The sequence below is a fragment of the Pithys albifrons genome, chromosome 13 (assembly GCF_047495875.1).
Source record: "Pithys albifrons albifrons isolate INPA30051 chromosome 13, PitAlb_v1, whole genome shotgun sequence".
Classification (NCBI taxonomy): Eukaryota; Metazoa; Chordata; class Aves; order Passeriformes; family Thamnophilidae; genus Pithys; species Pithys albifrons.
This window is the reverse complement of record NC_092470.1, coordinates 1,148,563-1,171,372: the sequence shown is the minus strand read 5'-3', so window position 1 is coordinate 1,171,372 and position 22,810 is coordinate 1,148,563. Positions and strand designations below refer to the sequence as shown.

Here is a 22,810-nt window from a genome sequence, read left to right as displayed (position 1 = left end):
GCCACCACATCCAACATAATGCATTAAAACACTACCATTGTTTGTAATTATGGCAAGGTCCACCAAGACTCTCATTTACTTATTAGTTTCCTAATTATTTCTGCTAGCATTCAAATGCATCCTAAATATTATTTAGAAAAAGGCACTTGTTTAAGGTTGGATGTGCTACATTAACATGACAACATGACAAGGAGTAGATTTTCTAAGAACATCCAATATTCCTCCCAAACCAGGCAAACACTAAGCACATAACCCCTGCAATGAGCAGTTTCTGCACACTCATTTGCTTTGTATGCAGCACAGTCCTGTATGCAAAAATAAACACAACATGTTAAAATAATCTATTAATAAAGATCATCTTTACAGGCTGCTTAATATCCACAAAGCTGAATTTGGAGTGGGAAAACAACCCTTCCTCACTGCATCTGTCAGTATGCTGCAATACCACTCTTTGTGGAACAAACTGCATCTGCAGTGACATTTATCTCCAAGCACTCTTCAAGGACACTCACTTTCCTACACAGAGTGGGAAGTTAATTTTTATATATTACACACAGAGAGACCTCCTATCACCACATGTAAAGGTACTCAACTAAGATACAATGCTTGAGAGTTTTCTGAAATGCAAAACAACCACTAGAATCTGTACAAAGATCTTCTTCAAGCAGCAATTGCCCAAAGTCCCAACACTGTTCAGATGTGTCAGTGCCTGAGGAAAAACCTGCTGATGACCCAGAAGCTGCCAGGTCAAGTTTCCTTTACTGAAACCAGGAATTAGTTGTATTATGGCCATGTATTGGAGAATACACATTCTCAAGAACACAAAGTTTTTGCCTCTGTACTTAATCTCTGTGCAAAGAAAACTCTACAAGAGCTGTTTAATTCAGTAGTTTTAACCTTTCCTTTTCATCCACTTCACTGTTTAATTATTTTCAGAAAGCTTCACACTGTAATTACTGGGGCTGAAACTTAACTTCTTTCACAGAGTAAGCATTTAAGTGATCTTTTCCTCCTTTCTGAAATCTTTTGGATTACTCAACTAATTGAACTGCTGTTAATGTGACAAAGCCAAATGAACACCCAAACCCAAGTAAAGGCCCAAAAGAACCAAACCACTTTGCTCACCAGAGTATTGCTCTTCTTAATATCTTCTAAACGCTCTAAGACTGAAGTCAGGTTTGGGTCATCTGATTCTACAAACCATATTGGTGATGAAGAGGGGTAAGACTCCTGTTAAAACAACAAAAACAAACACAAGATCAAACAAATAAATAAGAAAAAAACCTTTTAAAAATCATTCACTCCCAACATTTCACAACACAGTATAAACATCACCTTTTATCCTACTCTGTGTCAGGGAACACAGGAGCTTTTAACACCACTTTTTTAGGCAATGCAAAAGAGGTTGAAAGAAATGGAGCCAACTGGTTCTTCTGGTGTTCTGTCTTATTTTAATGTTGCTCAGATGATGGGATATACATAAGAAACAGAGCTGAAAAGTTTACAGTCTTGGAGGCAGGTGAAGCGGGGGGAGAAATTTAAAAATGCAGTACAGGTGATAATTACCCAAAAATGGACTCATTAAGTAGCACAGGCCAAAGAATAAAACTGTATCAATGCTGATTGTTCATAAAAACACAGCTGCTTCCAAATAAAAGCTGAAAAAGCAATGAAACCTGGAGCCTTCAGATTCCCTCCTCAAACAGGATTATTGAAGTTGTTCCAGCTCTGACCAAAGCAATACAGTCCATGTCTCCTGCCTGGGAGGGCAGGTCACTGCAGATCACCAAAAATCTGCTGGTTTCTCTCTGTACCACCAAGGCTCTGGAGGACTTCCCAGTGCTTGTCGAGCAATCCCCGGCACAGACCCTGCCCAGCCCCTCCAGCCCCACCCCATGCCATGCACAGAGTCCTGCAGGTGCCAGGCAGTGCCAGGCACACCCCACTGGCAGCAACACCCAGTGGGTTCCCAGGACTAAAAATGCACTTCAGTTTCCAGAACCAGCCTCTGTTTGGGCACATCAGCACATGGCACAGATGTGCCCACACTGCTCATACAGTCCATGGCAGAGGGGTTTCTGTCCCCCAGCTACCACAACATGCAGCCCTTCAAAAGGTGCTACAAACACCCCTGCACAGAAAGGCAAACAGAAATCCCCTGCCTCTGGTTTAGATGCTTCAAAAAGCAATCCCAATTTTTGCCTCTCACAGGTTTGGTAACACTGAGGATGGAGGAAACCATGGAGCTTCCAACTCAACAGGAACTGTCCCTTCATATCATTGACGTGTCTGGACCTTACTTGGTTTGGTTTATTATTTAAGGTATTCTCCACTTCTCATTCCTTCAATTAAATTTTAGTAGCTAAAGACAAATTGCTGAACCTCAGTTTTATCACCCAGATATTACCTTCACATCCCCCAGTCTGAAAATTCCCATGTTATTTTGGAATTCATTTCCCTCACTGCAGTTGAAAAGGGAAAATTCCATCTTTCTCATTCCAGAGACAACAAATCATGTTTCATTCTTCAACACTTACAAAGTTTGAAAACTGGAGAAAAATACAAGTATGTTAAAACTGGCTTTTAATAATACAAAGTGTATTTCCTCACTGACCTTCTAAGCCCATAAAAACCTGTGTGATGAGATAAAGGACACCAGTTTTGGCAAAACAACTACCCCAGCAGGAGATCTAAAATCCCCACCTGGACCCTGAAGCCTTTGCATAAACTTTTTAACAAGCTCAATCCCCTCAAGTTTATTTTTTCTAAATCACAGCTAAAAGCACCTTAAAAGAATACATGGTATTTATTCCCAGTACCTTTATGAAAAGGCAGACTGTTCACATCTTTCATCCTCACTTCAAAGCACACTCTACACAAAGCAGAGACCCCAGAACAGCCATTTCTGATTATTAACTCAGGCCTGACTCCTCTCATGTCTATCAGCAAAGTCCAGTGCTCAGCCTGCCCAGGTTTATGGCTAAGGCAGCTCACAGATGGGCACTTACATGTGCTTTAATCACCTTCTTCCTTCACACAATCCAGCACTTGGGAAAAGTGTATTTTCTCCTCAGTTTCACTCAATAAACTTCTGAAGGATTAACCACTCTGTGGGAGAAACAAGGATGAACTCCCCTTTGCCCCTGGGTTTCCAAACTATTATTTTTAGTCACCAAACTTCATTCAAGATATTCCAGGCTTTGCACTGATAGCATCTCACTCATTTTTAATAACATGCAACCTACTTGTAAAGTCTTCTGCCATGGTGCAATATCCTCACCTCACACACTGACCTTGGTGCACAGTGGGAACATCACAAAGGAAACTCTGCCAACTGTGGCCCCACGGCCTGAGACCTGCTTGGAGCAGCTATTTTTGACACCTGAACCTCTCTGGCCAGCTCCCTTAGTTAGAGAGGCAGAGAGGAAACACCAATAACATGACATTACCTTCCACCAACATTCCCATCAGGAATTACAAAGAACAAGCAAAATCCCTTCCAAGCCTCACTGAGCCATCTGTTTCTGAGAATCCTTAAACTCATTAGAATAAGAACATTCCCCAGATACAACCAACACTTGGGCTGTGTATGCACATTCTCCTAACATGTATTTTTGTGTTTTTTGGTTTTTTTTTAAATCCAGCATTGTTAAAATTGTGCCAGCCCAGGTATATGCAGGTCTGTTAATTGCAATCATTAGACAAGACGAACACCTGCCACCTCTCCTCTAAAGCATCTCTGGAATCTCAAGACTGCTACAGCACAGAGCTCACCTCTTCACTGTCTGTATTATTCTTTCATAGAATCATAGAATCAGTTGGGTTGGAAGAGACCTCTGAGATCATCAAGTCCAACCCTTGATCCAACCCCACTGTGATTACCAGATCATGGCACTCAGTGCCACGTCCAGCCTCATCTTAAAAACCTTCAGGGATGGAGAATCCACCCCCTCTCTGGGCAGCCCATTCCAATGCCTGAGCACTCTCTCTGCAAAGAATTTCTTTCTCATATCCAACCTAAACCTCCCCTGGCAGAGCTTGAGCCCATCGTGCCCCCTTGTCCTATTGCTGAGTGCCTGGGAGAAGAGACCAACCCCCACCTGGCCAGAACTTCCCTTCAGGCAGTTCCAGACAGTGCTGAGGTCACCTCTGAGCCTCCTCTTCTCCAGGCTAAACACCCCCAGCTCCCTCAGCCTCTCCCCACAGCACTTGTGCTCCAGTCCCTTCTCCAGCCTCGTTGCTCTTCTCTGGCCCCGCTCCAGCCCCTCAATCTCTTGCCTCAACTGAGGGGCCCAGAACTGAACACAACACTCAAGGTGTGGCCTCCCAAAGGCAGAGTCCAGGGGAAGGGTCACTGCCCTGGGCCTCACAACTTCACTTCTCCTTTCTCCACCTGAAGGATGCAGTGAACAAACCCACAGGAGGACATTTGTTAGTGCAACCAGTGCCTATCCCAGTCTGGAGGCCCATGGAAAACCCTCCTCCCAAATGCCTGCAGCACATCTGCCACCAGGCAGGAGCAGGACTGAGAGCAGGGCTGATGATCTGCAATCCCACTGTGTGTTTGAACACATCACAGGGGCTACTTCACTGTGCCTCCTACCCTGAAGGACAGCCCTTCCTCCTGTCCTGCTCTCCTGCCAGTTTCTGCACTGAAAACAAGTCCTCCTGTATGGAAGAGAACCTTCAATTTGACCCTGCTTGGATTATTAGTGTAGAGCACATATGAACGACTATGCCCTATTAAGTACCAGCTATTAAAAGTTTTTAGTCTGATTTAGCTTTTGAAACATGAATGCACTTCTCAGAAAGGCTTTTCTTTAACACTGAGAGCATATTTACTCTGCTCTATCAGAAAAGAGTTCAGATTTTTAGATTAAGGTTATTTAATTGCACATTCCAACTTTTTCACAACAGATGCTTAATATTAAAATACAAGTTCAACCAAACTACCATTTGGTTGCAACACTTTTTAATTCTTCAGACTTACAAATAAATACATTCATTTAACTTAAACTCATAAATGGCATTAAGTTTCTCTAGACCTGTGTGCAATCCCTGTCTTTGGAACAGCTGATTTCCATGTGGATGTGAGTCACTGTACTTTGCAATACAGAATTCACACACAAAACTTCCAACATTCTGAATTTGAGGTAGAAGTTGGTTCAGGAGTCTGTAAGGACAGCATGCAACTTAAAACTAACTGAGCTTGTGCTTTGTAGGCCACTTCACCAGTTGGTTCTGTTGAGAGAACGATGGCAGCTTTTTCTTCCATATCTGCACCCTGGAGAGATAAGGGGTGGATCTGAGCTGTTATTTCCCTTAAGGCACACAGAATTCCCAGATGCACAGACAGCATTTCAGGAGAGGAGGCCTAGAAGAGCAGTTATTTGATTTCTCAGTGGCTAAAAAGCCCCTGTTATTTTGGGCTTTCTACTATACAGCCAACAGCCAGTGATTTTGTATATAATCCATCACCTGTATTGAGTGTTCAAGATCCTTTGTGTAATTGCTGTAACACAACACTTTCTCACTCTCTGCAAGTAAAAGCTGCAAGAAGCTCATCCCAGGAGGCCCAGGCTCTGCACGGGCTGTGCCACAGGCAGTGCCCACAGCAGTGCCCGCAGGTAGTGCCTGCAGCCAGCACGGGCTGTGCCCAGCAGGATATGCCACAGGCAGTGCCATGGGAAGTGCCATGGCCAGTACAGGCAGTGCCCAGCAGGATGTGCCACAGGCAGTGCCATGGCAAGTGCCATGGCCAGTACAGGCAGTGCCCAGCAGAATGTGCCACAGGCAGTGTCCAGCAGGATGTGCCACAGGCAGTGGCACAGGCAGTGGCACAGCCAGCACAGGCAGTGCCCAGCAGAATGTGCCACAGGCAGTGTCCAGCAGGATGTGCCACAGGCAGTGTCCAGCAGGATGTGCCACAGGCAGTGGCACAGCCAGCACAGGCAGTGCCCAGCAGAATGTGCCACAGGCAGTGTCCAGCAGGATGTGCCATGGCCAGTACAGGCAGTGTCCAGCAGGATGTGCCACAGGCAGTGTCCAGCAGGATGTGCCATGGCCAGTACAGGCAGTGTCCAGCAGGATGTGCCATGGCCAGTACAGGCAGTGTCCAGCAGGATGTGCCATGGCCAGTACAGGCAGTGTCCAGCAGGATGTGCCATGGCCAGTACAGGCAGTGCCCAGCAGGATGTGCCACAGGCAGTGGCACAGGCAGTGGCACAGCCAGCACAGGCAGTGTCCAGCAGAATGTGCCACAGGCAGTGTCCAGCAGAATGTGCCATGGCCAGTACAGGCAGTGTCCAGCAGGATGTGCCACAGGCAGTGCCCAGCAGGATGTGCCCAGCAGGATGTGCCACGGGCAGTGCCTGCAGCCAGCACGGGCTGTGCCCAGCAGGATGTGCCCCAGGCAGTGCCACGCTGCAATCACAGCTCCAGGCTCTGCCCAGGACAAAGGCTCCATGTTTACAGCAGCCCAGATACAATCCCAATTCATGGCATCATCACTTCTGCAGAGCCTTTGTATCAGCAGCAGGACAGGCTGGCAGCTTTGTGAACACAACCCCCTCTGTACCAGACTGAGGGAAAAGAATTGAGCCCTCTAATAAACACAGAGAACACAAAGGCACTAAAGCCCTGTGCTCCCACCATGGCAACAATTCCAAACCCAATCGAATCAGCCAGGAAAACCACAGCCTGTTAGAAAATACACACAGGATCTCACTGTTCAGACATTCCATTCCATTCCATTCCATTCCATTCCATTCCATTCCATCCTCTACTTATATTTTACTAACAATTTTGCTTACAAAAAAAAACAAGGCAGCAAAAAGTGACAGAAGACTCCAGGAACACACACATTAAGACAGCTTTTCCTGGGCAGGATCTGTCATCTAAGTATATCCTATCTAAGCTTTCTCATCCCTGACAATAAGGCTGTTTTTCTTGCAATGTTATATAATCTTTATCCTGCTCTCTAAAGCTACAGTGACACAGTTTTGATGTCAGTAAGAGACTTTGAAATGAGCTGTTTCTAAATGACTCCAACACTGCTGAAATTGTGAGGTTGCTAAATTGAAACAAAACACCTTGGTCTCACTCCTGATTAGAACAAACCTGTACACACAGTTTGCTACGAGGCAGTGGAGTACCCAGTGCCATTTGATCCTGGTGAAATGGCAGGAGCACACATTGAAACACAGGATGATTTAACTCACAGTACCATGGGGACAGCTCTTAATTGGCTTTAATTTCCCACAGTAGGTGGAAGAAGTGGGGGGATTTCTTTTAAAAATCCTTAGCATACAGCCTGAACAAAATTCCATGTAAGTTTTATTTCTTTTCTGTTTCTAAATTTTTGCAAAATCTCCATCATGAACAGAACTACACCAGCTACAACCAAAACTTCACTAATTCTCCTAACAGCACTTCTAGTTTTTTATCTTCTCCGTCTCAGAATTTTTCTTCACCCCTCCCTTACTTCCAAAAAGCAGAGCATCAAACTCCCAGATCTTTTAATTAGCTTGGATACACTGAGAAGGCTGGAGAGACCATTCCAGCTCAAGCAGATCTTGGGAGTGAAGTGAGTAAATCCTGATGGAACAAGACACCTCAGAGGGCTAATCCACCTTCTGAAGGGGAGTACATTTGCAGTCACAAACACAATCTCAAACTAGAGATGCTTTCCCTCAGCAGGCACCCTGATGCTGCCAAGCTTGTCCATTTGAATTAAAGAGCAGAACTAGATCATACATAGTCTACATGAACATTCAACAAATACTGAAGATTAAACTACACAATTAACTGCAATTTAGTACACATTATTTGCAATTGTTAGTCAATCATTCACTACTTATTTTTCACCTGTCTCAACCTGCCTTTAGAGAAAGAAAAAAAAAGCACAGAGTTAATATTAACAATAATATCAGGATTTGATAAGATATTCTTAAAGCTAAAGTTTAGCTTGATGATCATAAAACACTAGTACTTACAGCTGCCTAAATAGCATTGGAGTGATTACACAACTGACAGACTGTTTCCCATTACTAGGGGCCAAATTTCCCAAAGGCAGCTTAAAAGCATTTCCTACCAGCAGCTCCTCAAGTGCCAGGGAAATACACAAGCTTTATAAATCACCAGATTGTCATCTGCCCTTTCAATTCATCCTTTGTAATAATTCAGAAAAAAAAGAAAGCAATCCAAATTAAAGCATTTCCCAGAAACTTCAAGTTACTACACGCACTAAAATTTGTATTTTCAAACATCCAGACACCACCTTTTACTGTTGTATAGATAATTCATTGAACGTGACAACATTCTGTCATTTGCACTTGTATATATATAAAAATCTGCCATTTCTTTAAGAATCTAACATTTCAATGATCCAGAATTCCAAAAGTTAAGAAAAGCTTTTGCAATGGAGGGTTTAAAAATGAAATTTAATATTGGCAGTAGTGAGGAAGCAAAGTGAATTTTACCTACCTCTACTGAACAAGAGGAAAACTTCAACCTACTTTTCCTTTTGAATTTTAAAATAGTATATAACATACTAGTAACTTGCCCAATGCATGTGAACAGCAGGACATCATTTATCCACTAGAGTTCAGTTAAACAGAGATCTTTAACTGTTTCTAAATGACACAAAGCAAGCTTGGATTAGCTTTACTTTTCTTACACTCTCTCTGAGGCCTGACAAGCTCAGGGTAGTGAGGATACTTGTTACAACTCCTGTGTTTGGTGAGGCACCTCAAATCTCTCTCTTTTCAACACACCAAACTACTGCAGTTCCACTCTCAAGTTCAACGGCTCTTTGACAGCTACAGCCCACACAAGACAATCCCAGGTGAAGCATCCTGTTGTGGCTGGATCCCTGGGATTGCAAGAATTTAATCATCTGGCACCTTTGCAGGAGGGAGGTGAGAGAATCCCCTAATCCTGTGCTAGGTCGGGTCTCTAATACGCTCAGGGCTGCTGAAGCCAAGCCCTTTGAGGGAGCAGCTGACAGGGGCAGCTCTGCCTCTCCCACACTCCCAGGGGAATGGGGCAGCAGAGCACCTTGGTTTAGAATTGTGTCTGTTATCAAATATAGAGTCAAAGGCACAGGTGCTTCATGGCCGTAACTACCCACAAGGCTCTGGACAGACCTCTGGTAGAGGTCACTCTGCAGCCACAGACCGGCCCAACCAGAGCACAGCCCTCTGCACAAACAGGCTCTGCTGATGGCAGAACGCTGCCATGGGGGCAACCGGGGAGAAACGCTTCCTAAGAGAACACAGAAGGGTTTGGAGATCCCTTTTGCCTTCCTGGGCACAGCAGTGGCACTGCCCTCCTGTCCCATCAGGCTTCAGACACATAGGCAGTGCCCTGACACTGCCCCTCCTGCGCCGCTCCCTGTGCCAGGGCACGAGGACAACAGGAGGGTCCTCCACCAACTCAGGGCTCAGTTCCTGCAACACCTTTGGCCATACACAGATTTAGCAGCACCTGCAAGTGCCAATCTTTGTAAGATGACCACAACAGAACTAAAGCAACAACATGCTTGGCATGGCAATTCACCTGTGTACAGATTATTCCAAACCCCAAGCACTTTGTAATCTGCAGTTTCATCTGCACAAATTCACTTGTTCAACCCAAGCCCATGGCTGAATAATCTTGAAATTATTATGGAATCCTTAACTTTTTTTTATTTTGTATACACACAAGACAGAAAAAAATATTTTAAGAAAAAAAGCCCCAAATAGCCTCAAAACTTAAGCAAATGCTGCTTTCCAATAGGCAAATAGAAGACGTGAATAGTTTTGAGGTTTGTGAAATAATCCAAGCTACTTTTGTGTTTTACCTCCATCTCCCTCTATCCAGGCACACGTGCCTCTCACTGCTCAAACATCATGACCTGAGAAGAAGCCAATACCATCTACAACCCCAGGAGCAAAGGCACAAAACATCACTTCAAACAGCCACAAACACACATGCAGATGTGGCATCGTAGTTCTTACATTTCTTAGGGTCAAGTTTTTACTGTCAGTCATCATCACCCAAAGTATTTCATCTACACTAAATGTCCTAACTGTCGATTTGGCCACATGAAACTGCACATGACCCTTGGGAAATCAGCTTTATCAGACTCTCAGTTGCCACAGCCTCATCCTCTCCCCTCAGAAAACAAAAGGCAGAAGGCCACTTAGCCAATGTAACATAACTACACAGAATTAAAACAGGGATTTTGAGCATAAAAGGAAAAAAAGGCACTTTTCTGGTAACAGTTATTGATCATCACTGTGAAGCACCATTTTACTCTCCAGGACATCATCATAATGCAGCATGCCATGTCTCCACTAAAGGCAATTCACAGGAAAAACAAACACTCCTCACACTTTTGTATAGACCCAGAGTAAAAACCCAACAAATGTTACTGTGCTGCTGCTCAGACACAGCTCCACACGAGGCAGGATTTCACCAACAGCACAGCAAGTGACAGTTGTTCAAGAGTAGTGTGTAGTCTCTGAAATGTAAACTGTTGCCGAGGCCAACCCAGCTAAGCGAGCTGAGGAACGTTGCTGTGCCAGTATTAATAGCAACAAATAACGCTGCAGATCATCCACTGCAAACTGAGCAAAGCCCAAAGCTCTGCTCCAGACTGAGGGACTTGCTGATTGGGAAGATGCTTGTGGAGCTGAGACTTACCCAGGCTTTGCCTATAGCACCTCACAGCAGTCAGACCAAGCTCCTCACACACAAAACCCCCACTGTGTGCTGGGACCCTCATCCTGCCAGTTGTCTGGGGCGGGTTGGTTGGGAGCTGTGAGGCACAGGGGGTTCTCTCTAACACACATACATTGCACATGCACTCAGGGTGGCAATGCCTTACCTTATGAGAGTGACACACGTGCTAAAGGAAAAGGTGTTTTGCAAACCTGACTCTCCAATACTCCCTTACTCACAGCACAGCACCTTATGTGCCCAAATTCCTGCAGAGGTTTAATTACTTGAAACAAATTAGCAACTCATCCTAACCCTGAAGAGTTATTACCTACCTCTGCAACTATACAGACCAGTACATTCAGAAAAGGTATGATCAAGGTGAGTGTCACAAAGCCAGAGTAGCAAGAAGTGGCTTCTAGTATGGCCAGAACTGAAGAACTGATTATAGCTAAGTGGTGACTTGTCCCTCTCTCCCCAGTTGAACTTCATAAAAAATTTTCTTGCAGATCTGCTCTCACCTTTATCACTCACAGATTGACTCCACAGTGTGCAGTCTGATACCACTTCTGTTGTCACTCAAAAAATCCACCCTTCCCTTCATACTCTTTAACTCCAGGAATGTACATATTTCAAGGGTTCAAAACACCCAGCAAGCCCTTCTACCTGTGCCCTTTCCCCCTCTCTGGGAACAACCTTTCTCTCTGGCACCTTTTCCCTTTGCAAAATTGCTGTGCTGCGGACACTGCAGATACAAGGACTTTTCACTGCCACCCCAGGCCAGGAAAGGAGAGGCTTTGCTGCTCTGGTGTCCTTACCCCTGCCAGCCCTTGCAGTGCCCACCCTCCAGCACCCTGCAGTGCCCACCTGCCAGCCCCCCAGTGCCCACCTGCCAGCCCCCCAGTGCCCACCTGCCAGCCCTGCTCTCCCAGCAGCCCCTCCCCAACTGCCCGACGCTCCCTGCCCACAGCCCTTCCCCTCACAGCCATTTCCATGGCACTCTGCCCCCCACACACCCAACTTCAGCACCACAGCGTTCAGCCAATGTTTGCCATTAGTAACTTCCATACCACAACTCTCACCACAGTTATTTCCTACTCCAAGAATTCAGGGAAGCCCGTGGTACCCTGAACCCCCCTGCTCAGGAACGCTTTGGTTTGTTTCTAATGCCACCACACAGGTTCTGACAGAGCTTTGCTGCTGCCTCTCTGAATCCACACTGAAGGAGATACTGCAGGATGTGCAACTGTACAAACCCTCCCTCAGAGGGCAGAGAATGGCAAGGTCTGACAGAAAGGAGAATACAGTTCATACTAAATCTTCAGAAATCAGTCATTAGCTGCTCTGCAGTACTTAACACACCAGGATGTCTTGTATGCAAGAGAGGAAAAAAGCAACATGTGTAAGGTCATTATTTTCATACCACATTTAGAGATTACAGCTGGAAGCAAGAAATCAGTAAGACACACACTAACTGGGATACTTGTTTCCATCAAAGATGATACTGGTTTCCACTGTAGTGCATACAGGCAGGCTGATTGAACATCTAAACGTTAAATAGCCTTTTCTTACTATAATCAGTCATTTAATTTTCCAGTTGTCTTCTAGGAGGTGGCGAGAGGTCATTTTTGCTTCTACAGAGTTTGCAGCTGAAGAAACACAGTGGAACACATACTAAATCATCAACTGTTGTGTCTCTTAAAAACAGAACACTACCATTCATTGTTTAAAGGGGAAAACCCCCAACCTAATATTCAACTTCAGCCAGGAATTCAGGGGTTTATAACCTTTCAAAACTACATAAAGGCAAACAACCTGCCAGTACTGAACAGCAGTCCACAGTGAGGCATAACTAAAATGGTACTCAGTCCTGCTAACCAGCTTCTACAAACATTTGTTTCTACCTAGAAATTTTGCCCCCTCTTTTTCTTTTCTAACAATAATATGATTTAGAGAACTGTCTCCATCTTCACATCTCCCAGACTCCTGGAAGGAATTAGATTTTACAAGAAAATAAACTACTGGAAGCTAAGCCTGGTCCAGCTGTCACTGCAACAAACAGGCAGCAGTGGAGGCCCAGGGCCCAATGTCACCTCGGTGCTGCACCCAGGAGTGGCCCCAAGTGCCACCAAGGGCTCTGCTGGCACTGCTGGGTTCAGGCTCCCCCCGTGCCTGTGCTCTCCGTTGTGCCAGGACAGCTGTTTGTGCAGCCAGGCAGAGCCCGCCTGGGAAACACTCCAGAAACAGCAACTCGGGAAAGAATTCCAACATGCCAGCCAGGTCCTGAGTGCAGCAAACAGCTCTGGCACCTCCCAGGGCACAGCCTTGGCTGGGCTGGGAGCAGCAGCAGTGTCACAGAGGGCACAGACAGCACCAGCACACACAGAGGGCACAGACACCACCACCAGCACACACAGAGGGCACAGACACCACCACCAGCACACACAGAGGGCACAGACACCACCACCAGCACACACAGAGGGCATAGACACCACCACCGGCACACACAGAGGGCACAGACGCCACCACCGGCACACACAGAGGGCACAGACGCCACCACCGGCACACACAGAGGGCACAGACACCACCGGCACACACTGAGGGCACAGACGCCACCACCAGCACACACTGAGGGCACAGACACCACCACCGGCACACACTGAGGGCACAGACACCGCCACCAGCACACACAGAGGGCACAGACACCGCCACCACACACTGAGGGCACAGACAACACCACCAGCACACACAGAGGGCACAGACACCGCCACCACACACTGAGGGCACAGACAACACCACCAGCACACACTGAGGGCACAGACAACACCACCAGCACACACTGAGGGCACAGACAACACCACCAGCACACACAGAGGGCACAGACACCGCCACCACACACTGAGGGCACAGACAACACCACCAGCACACACTGAGGGCACAGACAACACCACCAGCACACACTGAGGGCACAGACAACACCACCAGCACACACTGAGGGCACAGACACCGCCACCAGCACACACTGAGGGCACAGACACCACCAGCACACACTGAGGGCACAGACAGCACCACCACCACACACTGAGGGCACAGACAACACCACCACACACTGAGGGCACAGACACCAGCACACACTGAGGGCACAGACACCAGCACACACTGAGGGCACAGACACCAGCACACACTGAGGGCACAGACACCAGCACACACTGAGGGCACAGACACCACCACCAGCACACACTGAGGGCACAGACACCACCACCAGCACACACTGAGGGCACAGACACCACCACCAGCACACACTGAGGGCACAGACAACACCACACTTGACTCATACAACAACTGGGATCTCCAATCCGTGCTGAGGGTATCAACAACTCATCAATACAGTTCACGAGGGAGCATGTTGAGTGAAAAAATGTTAATTCTTTCTACAAAACTTTTAATTCTTTTAAATATAAAGGTGCACAGAGAGCTCTTTCAAGGACCACAGAATCCCAGCTCTGGAATTACTGTATTACTCACATGAGTAACCCACTGCAAAGTAGAATGATTGCCTGTACATTGAAGACTCAACATCAGGCAGCCTCTCCAGTTCAGGCCCACCACTGTGGCTTTCTGGGATATTTTAGAAGCACTTTATACACTGTAGAGAGGACAGAACTATCTGCACAGTCCTGAGGTGTTGGTTACAGCCTCTCACACACCACAACAGGCTGTAGGGCCAGAAAGATCCTGTCTCCCACACACAAAAGATTCCTCCTGCTCTTTTTTGCCATATTCTTTTCCCATATGCTGTCTTGGCATACAAAGAGAAATTAAAATTTTCACTCTTTGAGTAATTCGTTTTTTGCTTAATTTTGGTTTGCTAAATAAAACAATATTAAACTTCTCAATTTCTATTGCATAAGCTACGTTTGAAAATAGTTGCATTGATGGTCTTTCTTAGACCACCAAGTGTATCTTATTCTAGCCAAAAACTACATATTATCAAGATAAAGTTGTGTATGCTTTTATACAGTGCTGGTATCCATATACTGCAAAACAAAGGTCTCAACCTCAATACAGAATGTCTAGTGATTAAAAAAAACCAACCTGTGGTTGGAACTGAACACCTCATTCATTATGTGGTTAGTTCTGTGTACAAATATGCAATTTTTTAAGAGGTTACCAGCTGCCTAGGCATTAACTAGGAGTGAGTTTAATATTAAAATCTTATGTCTTTGAAGAACTGTCATGTGTTCTAATACACTCGCTTTCTGTATATACCCAACTTGTCAAAAGCTTCACAGGTAATACTTTTCATCCCTTCTGGTTTGGAAGTGAAAATAAAGCCTTCTCCCATCAATTGCAGTAACCTGCAGACAGCAACCTCTTCAGGCCTTTCGCAGCAGCTCCTAACTCTGATTTAGCAGCAGGGTATTTTCCAGTGAAAGCAGAAATCCTTCCCAGCAGAGAGCAACAGTTTACTGAGTCAGCCACATCACCTGAACTGAATCGCTGATGTGCCAAGGGTGTTGCTGCATGGCACAGCCCAGTATGGCACAGCCCAGTATGGCACAGCCCCGCACGGCACAGCCCCGCACGGCACAGCCCCGCACGGCACAGACCGGCATCTGTTTGGGGCAGCCCTGCAGCCCCTGAGGTGGCACAAACCCTCTTTGGGGCAGCTCTGCTCCCCTCAGAGTTGGCACAAACCCTCTTTGGGGCAGCTCTGCTCCCCTCAGAGTTGGCACAAACCCTGTCGGGGGCAGCTCTGCTCCCCTCAGAGTTGGCACAAACCCTGTTGGGGGCAGCTCTGCTCCCCTCAGAGTTGGCACAAACCCTGTTGGGGGCAGCTCTGCTCCTCCTGAGGAGGCACAAACCCTGTTGGGGGCAGCTCTGCTCCTCCTGAGGAGGCACAAACCCTGTTGGGGCAGCTCTGCTCCCCTCAGAGTTGGCACAAACCCTCTTTGGGGCAGCTCTGCTCCCCTCAGAGTTGGCACAAACCCTGTCGGGGGCAGCTCTGCTCCCCTCAGAGTTGGCACAAACCCTGTCGGGGGCAGCTCTGCTCCCCTCAGAGTTGGCACAAACCCTGTCGGGGGCAGCTCTGCTCCCCTCAGAGTTGGCACAAACCCTGTCGGGGGCAGCTCTGCTCCCCTCAGAGTTGGCACAAACCCTGTCGGGGGCAGCTCTGCTCCCCTCAGAGTTGGCACAAACCCTGTCGGGGGCAGCTCTGCTCCCCTCAGAGTTGGCACAAACCCTGTTGGGGCAGCTCTGCTCCCCTCAGAGCTGGCACAAACCCTGTTGGGGGCAGCTCTGCTCCCCTCAGAGCTGGCACAAACCCTGTTGGGGGCAGTTCTGCTCCCCTCAGAGTTGGCACAAACCCTGTTGGGGCAGCTCTGCTCCCCTCAGAGTTGGCACAAACCCTGTTGAGGGCAGCTCTGCTCCTCCTGAGGAGGCACAAACCCTGTTGGGGGCAGCTCTGCTCCCCTCAGAGCTGGCACAAACCCTGTTGGGGGCAGCTCTGCTCCCCTCAGAGCTGGCACAAACCCTGTCGGGGGCAGCTCTGCTCCCCTCAGAGCTGGCACAAACCCTGTTGGGGGCAGCTCTGCTCCCCTCAGAGCTGGCACAAACCCTCTTTGGGGGCAGCTCTGCTCCCCTCAGAGCTGGCACAAACCCTCTTTGGGGGCAGCTCTGCTCCCCTCAGAGCTGGCACAAACCCTGTTGGGGCAGCTCTGCTCCCCTCAGAGCTGGCACAAACCCTCTTTGGGGGCAGCTCTGCTCCCCTCAGAGTTGGCACAAACCCTGTCGGGGGCAGCTCTGCTCCCCTCAGAGTTGGCACAAACCCTGTCGGGGGCAGCTCTGCTCCCCTCAGAGTTGGCACAAACCCTGTCGGGGGCAGCTCTGCTCCCCTCAGAGTTGGCACAAACCCTGTCGGGGGCAGCTCTGCTCCCCTCAGAGTTGGCACAAACCCTGTTGGGGCAGCTCTGCTCCCCTCAGAGCTGGCACAATCCCTGTTGGGGGCAGCTCTGCTCCCCTCAGAGCTGGCACAAACCCTGTTGGGGGCAGCTCTGCTCCTCCTGAGGAGGCACAAACCCTGTTGGGGGCAGCTCTGCTCCCCTCAGAGTTGGCACAAACCCTGTCGGGGGCAGCTCTGCTCCCCTCAGAGTTGGCACAAACCCTCTTTGGGGCAGCTCTGCTCCCCTCAGAGCTGGCACAAACCCTGTTGGGGGCAGCTCTGCTCCCCTCAGAGCTGGCACAAACCCTCTTTGGGGCAGCTCTGCTCCCCTCAGAGCTGGCACAAACCCTGTTGGGGGCAGCTCTGCTCCCCTCAGAGCTGGCACAAACCCTCTTTGGGGGCAGCTCTGCTCCCCTCAGAGTTGGCACAAACCCTGTTGGGGGCAGCTCTGCTCCCCTCAGAGCTGGCACAAACCCTGTTGGGGGCAGCTCTGCTCCACTCAGAGCTGGCACAAACCCTGTTGGGGGCAGCTCTGCTCCTCCTGAGGAGGCACAAACCCTGTTGGGGGCAGCTCTGCTCCCCTCAGAGTTGGCACAAACCCTCTTTGGGGCAGCTCTGCTCCCCTCAGAGTTGGCACAAACCCTCTTTGGGGCAGCTCTGCTCCCCTCAGAGCTGGCACAAACCCTGTTGGGGGCAGCTCTGCTCCCCTCAGAGCTGGCACAAACCCTGTTGGGGGCAGCTCTGCTCCCCTCAGAGTTGGCACAAACCCTGTCGGGGGCAGCTCTGCTCCCCTCAGAGTTGGCACAAACCCTGTTGAGGGCAGCTCTGCTCCCCTCAGAGTTGGCACAAACCCTGTTGGGGCAGCTCTGCTCCCCTCAGAGTTGGCACAAACCCTGTTGGGGGCAGCTCTGCTCCCCTCAGAGCTGGCACAAACCCTGTTGGGGCAGCTCTGCTCCCCTCAGAGTTGGCACAAACCCTGTTCTACCTGCAAGTGTTCCTTGAGGACACAGAATTGCAATAGTAATTTTGTGGATGGGCGGAGAGAGATTAATGTCCATTTTCTCTCTGAAGAGATGATATAATAAATAGGAAATGTTTTACAGCAGTCCAGACCAGTCCTTTTTCTTGCAATAACACGGAAAAGACTTGAGTGTAGAAAATTCTAACACACCCTTTGCAAAACTATAACCTAAATCTGATAAGGTACCAAACAAACTACAGATTGTATTGCAGGACAGTTACCTAAAGTCATGATCAATAAACACTATCAATATCTTGATTTTCTTTAAATCACTCCTTTAAGGAAGGCCACAGTCTTGACACTATTTCAAGAAACATGCACAAGAGGACCAGGTTTATTGAACTTGATCAATTGGAATAGTGCAGTTAAACAAAAAGTAGATCTGAGAAAACCAGAAATAAAACTCCAAATGGAGACAGTGCTATTGGCATAACAAAATGGGAATGTGAAGGTACACAGCCTGAACAAGTTCAATAATTAGACAGTTCTCAGGAATAAGCAGCAATGGTTCTGACAGGGATGACTCCACCCTCAAGTGCCTCTTTTAAAATAATCTGATTAACCATGTAAGCTCCAATATGGGTCACTACCAGAAATAGTGAAGGGCAGACTTGGACAAAGTTTGGCTGCCACTCTATAAGACTATGAAGTAAAATGTATCTTGCTTTAATTTCAAGCAGTGGTTAGTGTCCCAAGCAGACTATCCTTAGGATGCTGCAGCCAATACTGCACTTTAACAGTGCTCTAAACTCAAATTGCAATCAGCAGGTCAGCTCAGTGGGAAATGCCAGGGCAGACTTCTGACCAAAACAAAGTTTAGTCAGGAAACTTGTGGAGACTAACACAGTTCCTAAGCAGATATTCTCCTTCACATCTCCAGGAACATGTTTCCTCTTCCCTCTGCCTTCTCTCTCTAGACTGGAAAAAAGAGAGAGATGCATTGGGAATATCAGAGCAACTTAGTTGTCAGAACTATTTTTAGACTGGGTAGAGAAGCTACTGAAAGTTTCCTTCCCTACCAGATATTTCTCCTGTAACTTCAGCATCTCTACACAGTGCTAGACAGCTGCCACTTTAGATGAAATATTGATGTATCTCAACAGAACCACACACAAACAAAAGTGAAATTATTAAGCTTTCTGTTTACTCTTCCCCTTAACAGGATTGTTGAGTGTCAGGACACACAACTCACTTTGTGCTGAGTGAGGAAAACACCCCAGATGGATCAGTATTGCAGGGGTTAAACTGGCCAGAAAAGCAAACAGCTAAAGTTACATATTTGCTCTGCAAATCCAGAGCATTAAGACAGCAGCCTCTGACGCACAGTCTCCCCCAAAAACCATATTTACCAACAATTCCATAGCCTTACCAGTGTTTCCACACTACTACTATTTGAAGTTGTAGTTCCCACAGCACCTGCAGAGCCACTGGAGCACAGGAAGCTTTTCTAGTTTACATCACCTACAAAAAAAACCCCAAAACTGAAGGCAATCAGGAGTCAGAGCCAAGAGACCCCATTCAGTGGGGAGGGAGAGAAAAACCCAAACCAATCACTTTTGCCACACTTATGAGTTCCAACATTTGTGCCAAAAAACTAGGCCAGACACACAGAGGTGAGCTTTCTGTTCTTGGCTCTGTCACCTGCTGCCCATTTGTTCCAAGGCAGCAACTTCTGTATCTCAGGCTGCCTCTGCCAGTTCTCTCAAAGAGCCCCAAATTAGTCAACACTGGAAAGCACCACCAAGCTGCTCACAGAGAACAGGGAAACACGTTTCAGGAAACTCAGACACAGCCTGTCATCAAAGCAAAGTCTCAGGTCCAGGGTTTGAAATGGAACTTTTCCTGCTCTTTTTACATGTTCAGACGCCACAATTCTAATGGCAGGGGAAAGACCTCCCGACCTTTGGGGCAGCAGCTGTAAGAGCAGATTGTGGACACTGTTTCCTCATTAGCACACAAATACCACAACAGTGATCTCAGTTGTTTCTGCCTTGCTCAGACACTCCTCAACCAAAGGCCTACAGCCAAAGTGGGCATTTTCTCTGGAAGTTAAGAATTACTATCAAAAGTAGTTACAACAAAAGCAGTTTCAGAAGTAGATAAACACCACAGCACAAATCTCAGGCACAACTTCACGTCTTTCCTCTTCGCTGTCACTTGTCTAAGAAGAAATAACCCATCAAACTCAATTGGCAACTGAGGGTGCACAGTCAAACCTTTCATTTTACTGTTTAGAGAGGCATCAATGAAATAAATACATCATGCTGTGTGGAAAGCAACTGCCAAACTGCTCAGCAATGTAACACTCTACTGAATAAAAAATATTTATAGGAAGTCACACAGTCCATCATCTGACGGGTCATGTCTGAAAACCAGAACACCAAGGCATCTTGTTTATTTTACCATAAAAAACATCTTATGTCTTACAAGTATCCAGTAAAACGAACACCTGTCCCATGACCACAAAACTGACTTCTCACAACAGTTAACTGTGAAACCTGAAAGGTCTGCTTAACCAGTCTGCTTTAACTTAATAAAGTTACTTTAAGGCAAGTGAGGATCTGATCAGGATTATTATTAGATTTGCTTGGTTTGCATGCACACTTTCATCTTTCAGTACTGAGATATTCACACTTATATGAATGTTTCTCACTCCACACTGCAAGTTTCATGCAAAGACAAAAAGCAGTATCTTTCTCAAACCCAAACATGCTATTTTCACCCAAAGTTTTCCAATATGCCACTTTTCAGTTGAATTTTGGTAAGGCATTTCAATTCATTTATGACTACAACCAACCCAAGGGAAGCCCAGCACTTTCCTGTACGCGAGTCACAGAGACCAACATGTTCCAGTCCTTTGGCAAGTTTAGGCCCTAAACTCTAAAACAACAAGAGGATTTTTACCATGTCACACAACACTGAACGTTTTATTCAGCTCCTCTTCCACTCGTTTAAAGCAAAGCTCAGTGAATTTAAGAGGAAAAAAACCCAAACAACACAGGAATGAGAAGCCCCAAAGACCTGGGCAGGTACCCCCACACGAGTCTGGAGGCAGCGCCGTGGCACTGGAGCCCCGGGGGCAGGGCAGGGGACACTGTCACCCCCCAGTGCCACCCCCACCGGGCAGGGAAGGGGACACTGTCACCCCACAGTGTCACCCCACAGTGCCACCCCAACCGGGCAGGGCAGCGGCACAGCAGAGGACACTGTCACCCCACAGTGCCACCCCACCGGGCAGGGCAGGGGGAGCCAGCCCAGGGCAGGACAGAGTCACTGTTACCCCCATCGAACCCCCCGGGCAAGGCAGGGGGCTGTGTCCCTGTCACCCCCACCGAGCCCGTCGGGGTGGGGCAAGGGGTCACTGTCCCCCTGCCCCGAGCCCCTGGGGCAGGGCACAGGGCCGTGTCACTGTTCCCCCACCGTTCCGAGCCCCTGGGGTAGGGCACAGGGCAGTGACACTGTCCTCCCGCCCCGACCTCCTGGGGCAGGGCACGGGGCAGTGTCACTGTCCCCCCACCCCGAGCCCCTGGGGCAGGGCACGGGGCCGTGTCACTGTTCCCCCACCCCGAGCCCCTGGGGCAGGGCACGGGGCAGTGTCACTGTCCCGCCGTCCCGAGCCCCTGGGACAGGGCACAGGGCAGTGTCACTGTTCCCCCGCCGTCCCGAGCCCCTGGGGCAGGGCACGGGGCAGTGTCACTGTCCCCCCGCCGTCCCGAGCCCCTGGGGCAGGGCACGGGGCAGTGTCACTGTTTCCCCCCACCCCGAGCCCCTGGGGCAGGGCACGGGGCAGTGTCACTGTCCCCCCACCCCGAGCCCCTGGGGCAGGGCACAGGGCAGTGTCACTGTTTCCCCGCCGTCCCGAGCCCCTGGGGCAGGGCACGGGGCAGTGTCACTGTCCTCCCGTCCCGAGCCCCTGGGGCAGGGCACGGGGCAGTGTCACTGTTTCCCCGCCGTCCCGAGCCCCGCGGGCCGCCCCGCCCGCCCCAGGCCGGCCCGTGTTGCGCACTCGGAGCGGCGCCCGCCGCGCCCGGGCTGGGGGGAAGCGCCGCCGGGGCGGCCCGGACGGGGTGGGCGGTGGGGCCCGGCTGCTCTGCCCGTATCCCTGGGCCTGCCCCCTGTCCCTACCCCGGCTGCCCTGCCCGTGCCCCTGCCCCGGGCCCGGCTGTCCTGCCCCCGTCCCTGCTCTGGCTGCCCTTTGTTCCGGCTCCGGCCCCGCGTCCTTCCCCCGCAGGAGCCCCCGCAGGAGCAGAGGCCGCGCCCGTCGTAACTTTTGCGGCGGCCCCGTTGGGGAGGGCGCTCGGAGGGGCCCCGGCCTCGGCGCCGGTCCCGTCCGGGAGGGCGCTCGGAGCAGCCCCCGCCCCGGCCCCCCGTGCTGAGTCACCCGCGAGGCTGCGCCCCCTCCCCGCGCCCCGCGGACAATGGCGAGCCCGTGCCCGGCCCTGCCCGGCCCGCACCGTGATGTTGCAGTGGATGGTGAGCGGCGGCGGCGGCTGCGGGCTGGAGCCCGGCGGCGGCGGCAGCAGCACGAACTGGCAGTGGAGCTCGTCCAGCTTCCAGGAGACGATGCGGAAGCGCTCGTGGTCCTTGTCGAAGATGGACTCGAGGAACTTCAGCTCGGCCTTGAGCCCTGACACCGACATCCTGGCCTCATCTCCGGGCCCGGGCCTGCGCCGCCGCCGCCTCCGTGCGCTGGGCCGGCCCGACCCTGGCCCTGGCCCTGGCCCTGGCCCCGGCCGCGCCTGCGGGGCGGAAGCTGCGGGGCCGGGGCAGCCCCAGCGGCGGGCACGGCGGAGCTCGCTCGGTCCCGGCCCCCGCGCCCGCCCGCCCGCCCGCTGAAAAGGGCAAAGCGCGGCGCGGCCCCTTCCCTGCGCTGCCTCCCGGCAGGCCGGCCCAGCCGCCACCGCCCCGCCCTCGGCCTGCCCTCTGCTCAGCCCGGCCCGGCCCCGCGCCGGGATATGCACGGCTCGGCTCGGCTCGGCTCAGCACGGCCCGGCCCGACCCCGCGCCCGGGACACGCACGGCACGGCACGGCACGGCTCGGCTCGCTCTTCCCCCGGGCACGGCACTGCCCTGCCCTGCCCGGATACTGCCCCGGGGTCCCGCTGCTCCCCCGGGCACGGCACTGCCCGGGTACTGCCCCCGGTGCC

At 49.9% G+C, this 22,810-nt stretch overlaps 1 protein-coding gene across 1 annotated transcript in view; it reads right to left on the bottom strand.

The window, feature by feature from the left end:
• The window catches only part of UBE2Q2 (ubiquitin conjugating enzyme E2 Q2), a 58,390-nt gene extending 35,817 nt beyond the window's left edge, over positions 1 to 22,573 (bottom strand). Inside the window, exons 1-2 of the mRNA XM_071568770.1 lie at positions 22,118 to 22,573; positions 1,126 to 1,230 (exon numbers count right to left, since the gene is read on the bottom strand). Coding sequence (XP_071424871.1) covers positions 1,126 to 1,230; positions 22,118 to 22,303 — 291 coding nt within the window. The 5' untranslated portion in view covers positions 22,304 to 22,573. The remainder of the gene's footprint in view (positions 1 to 1,125; positions 1,231 to 22,117) is intronic.
• Positions 22,574 to 22,810: the final 237 nt, after the last annotated feature.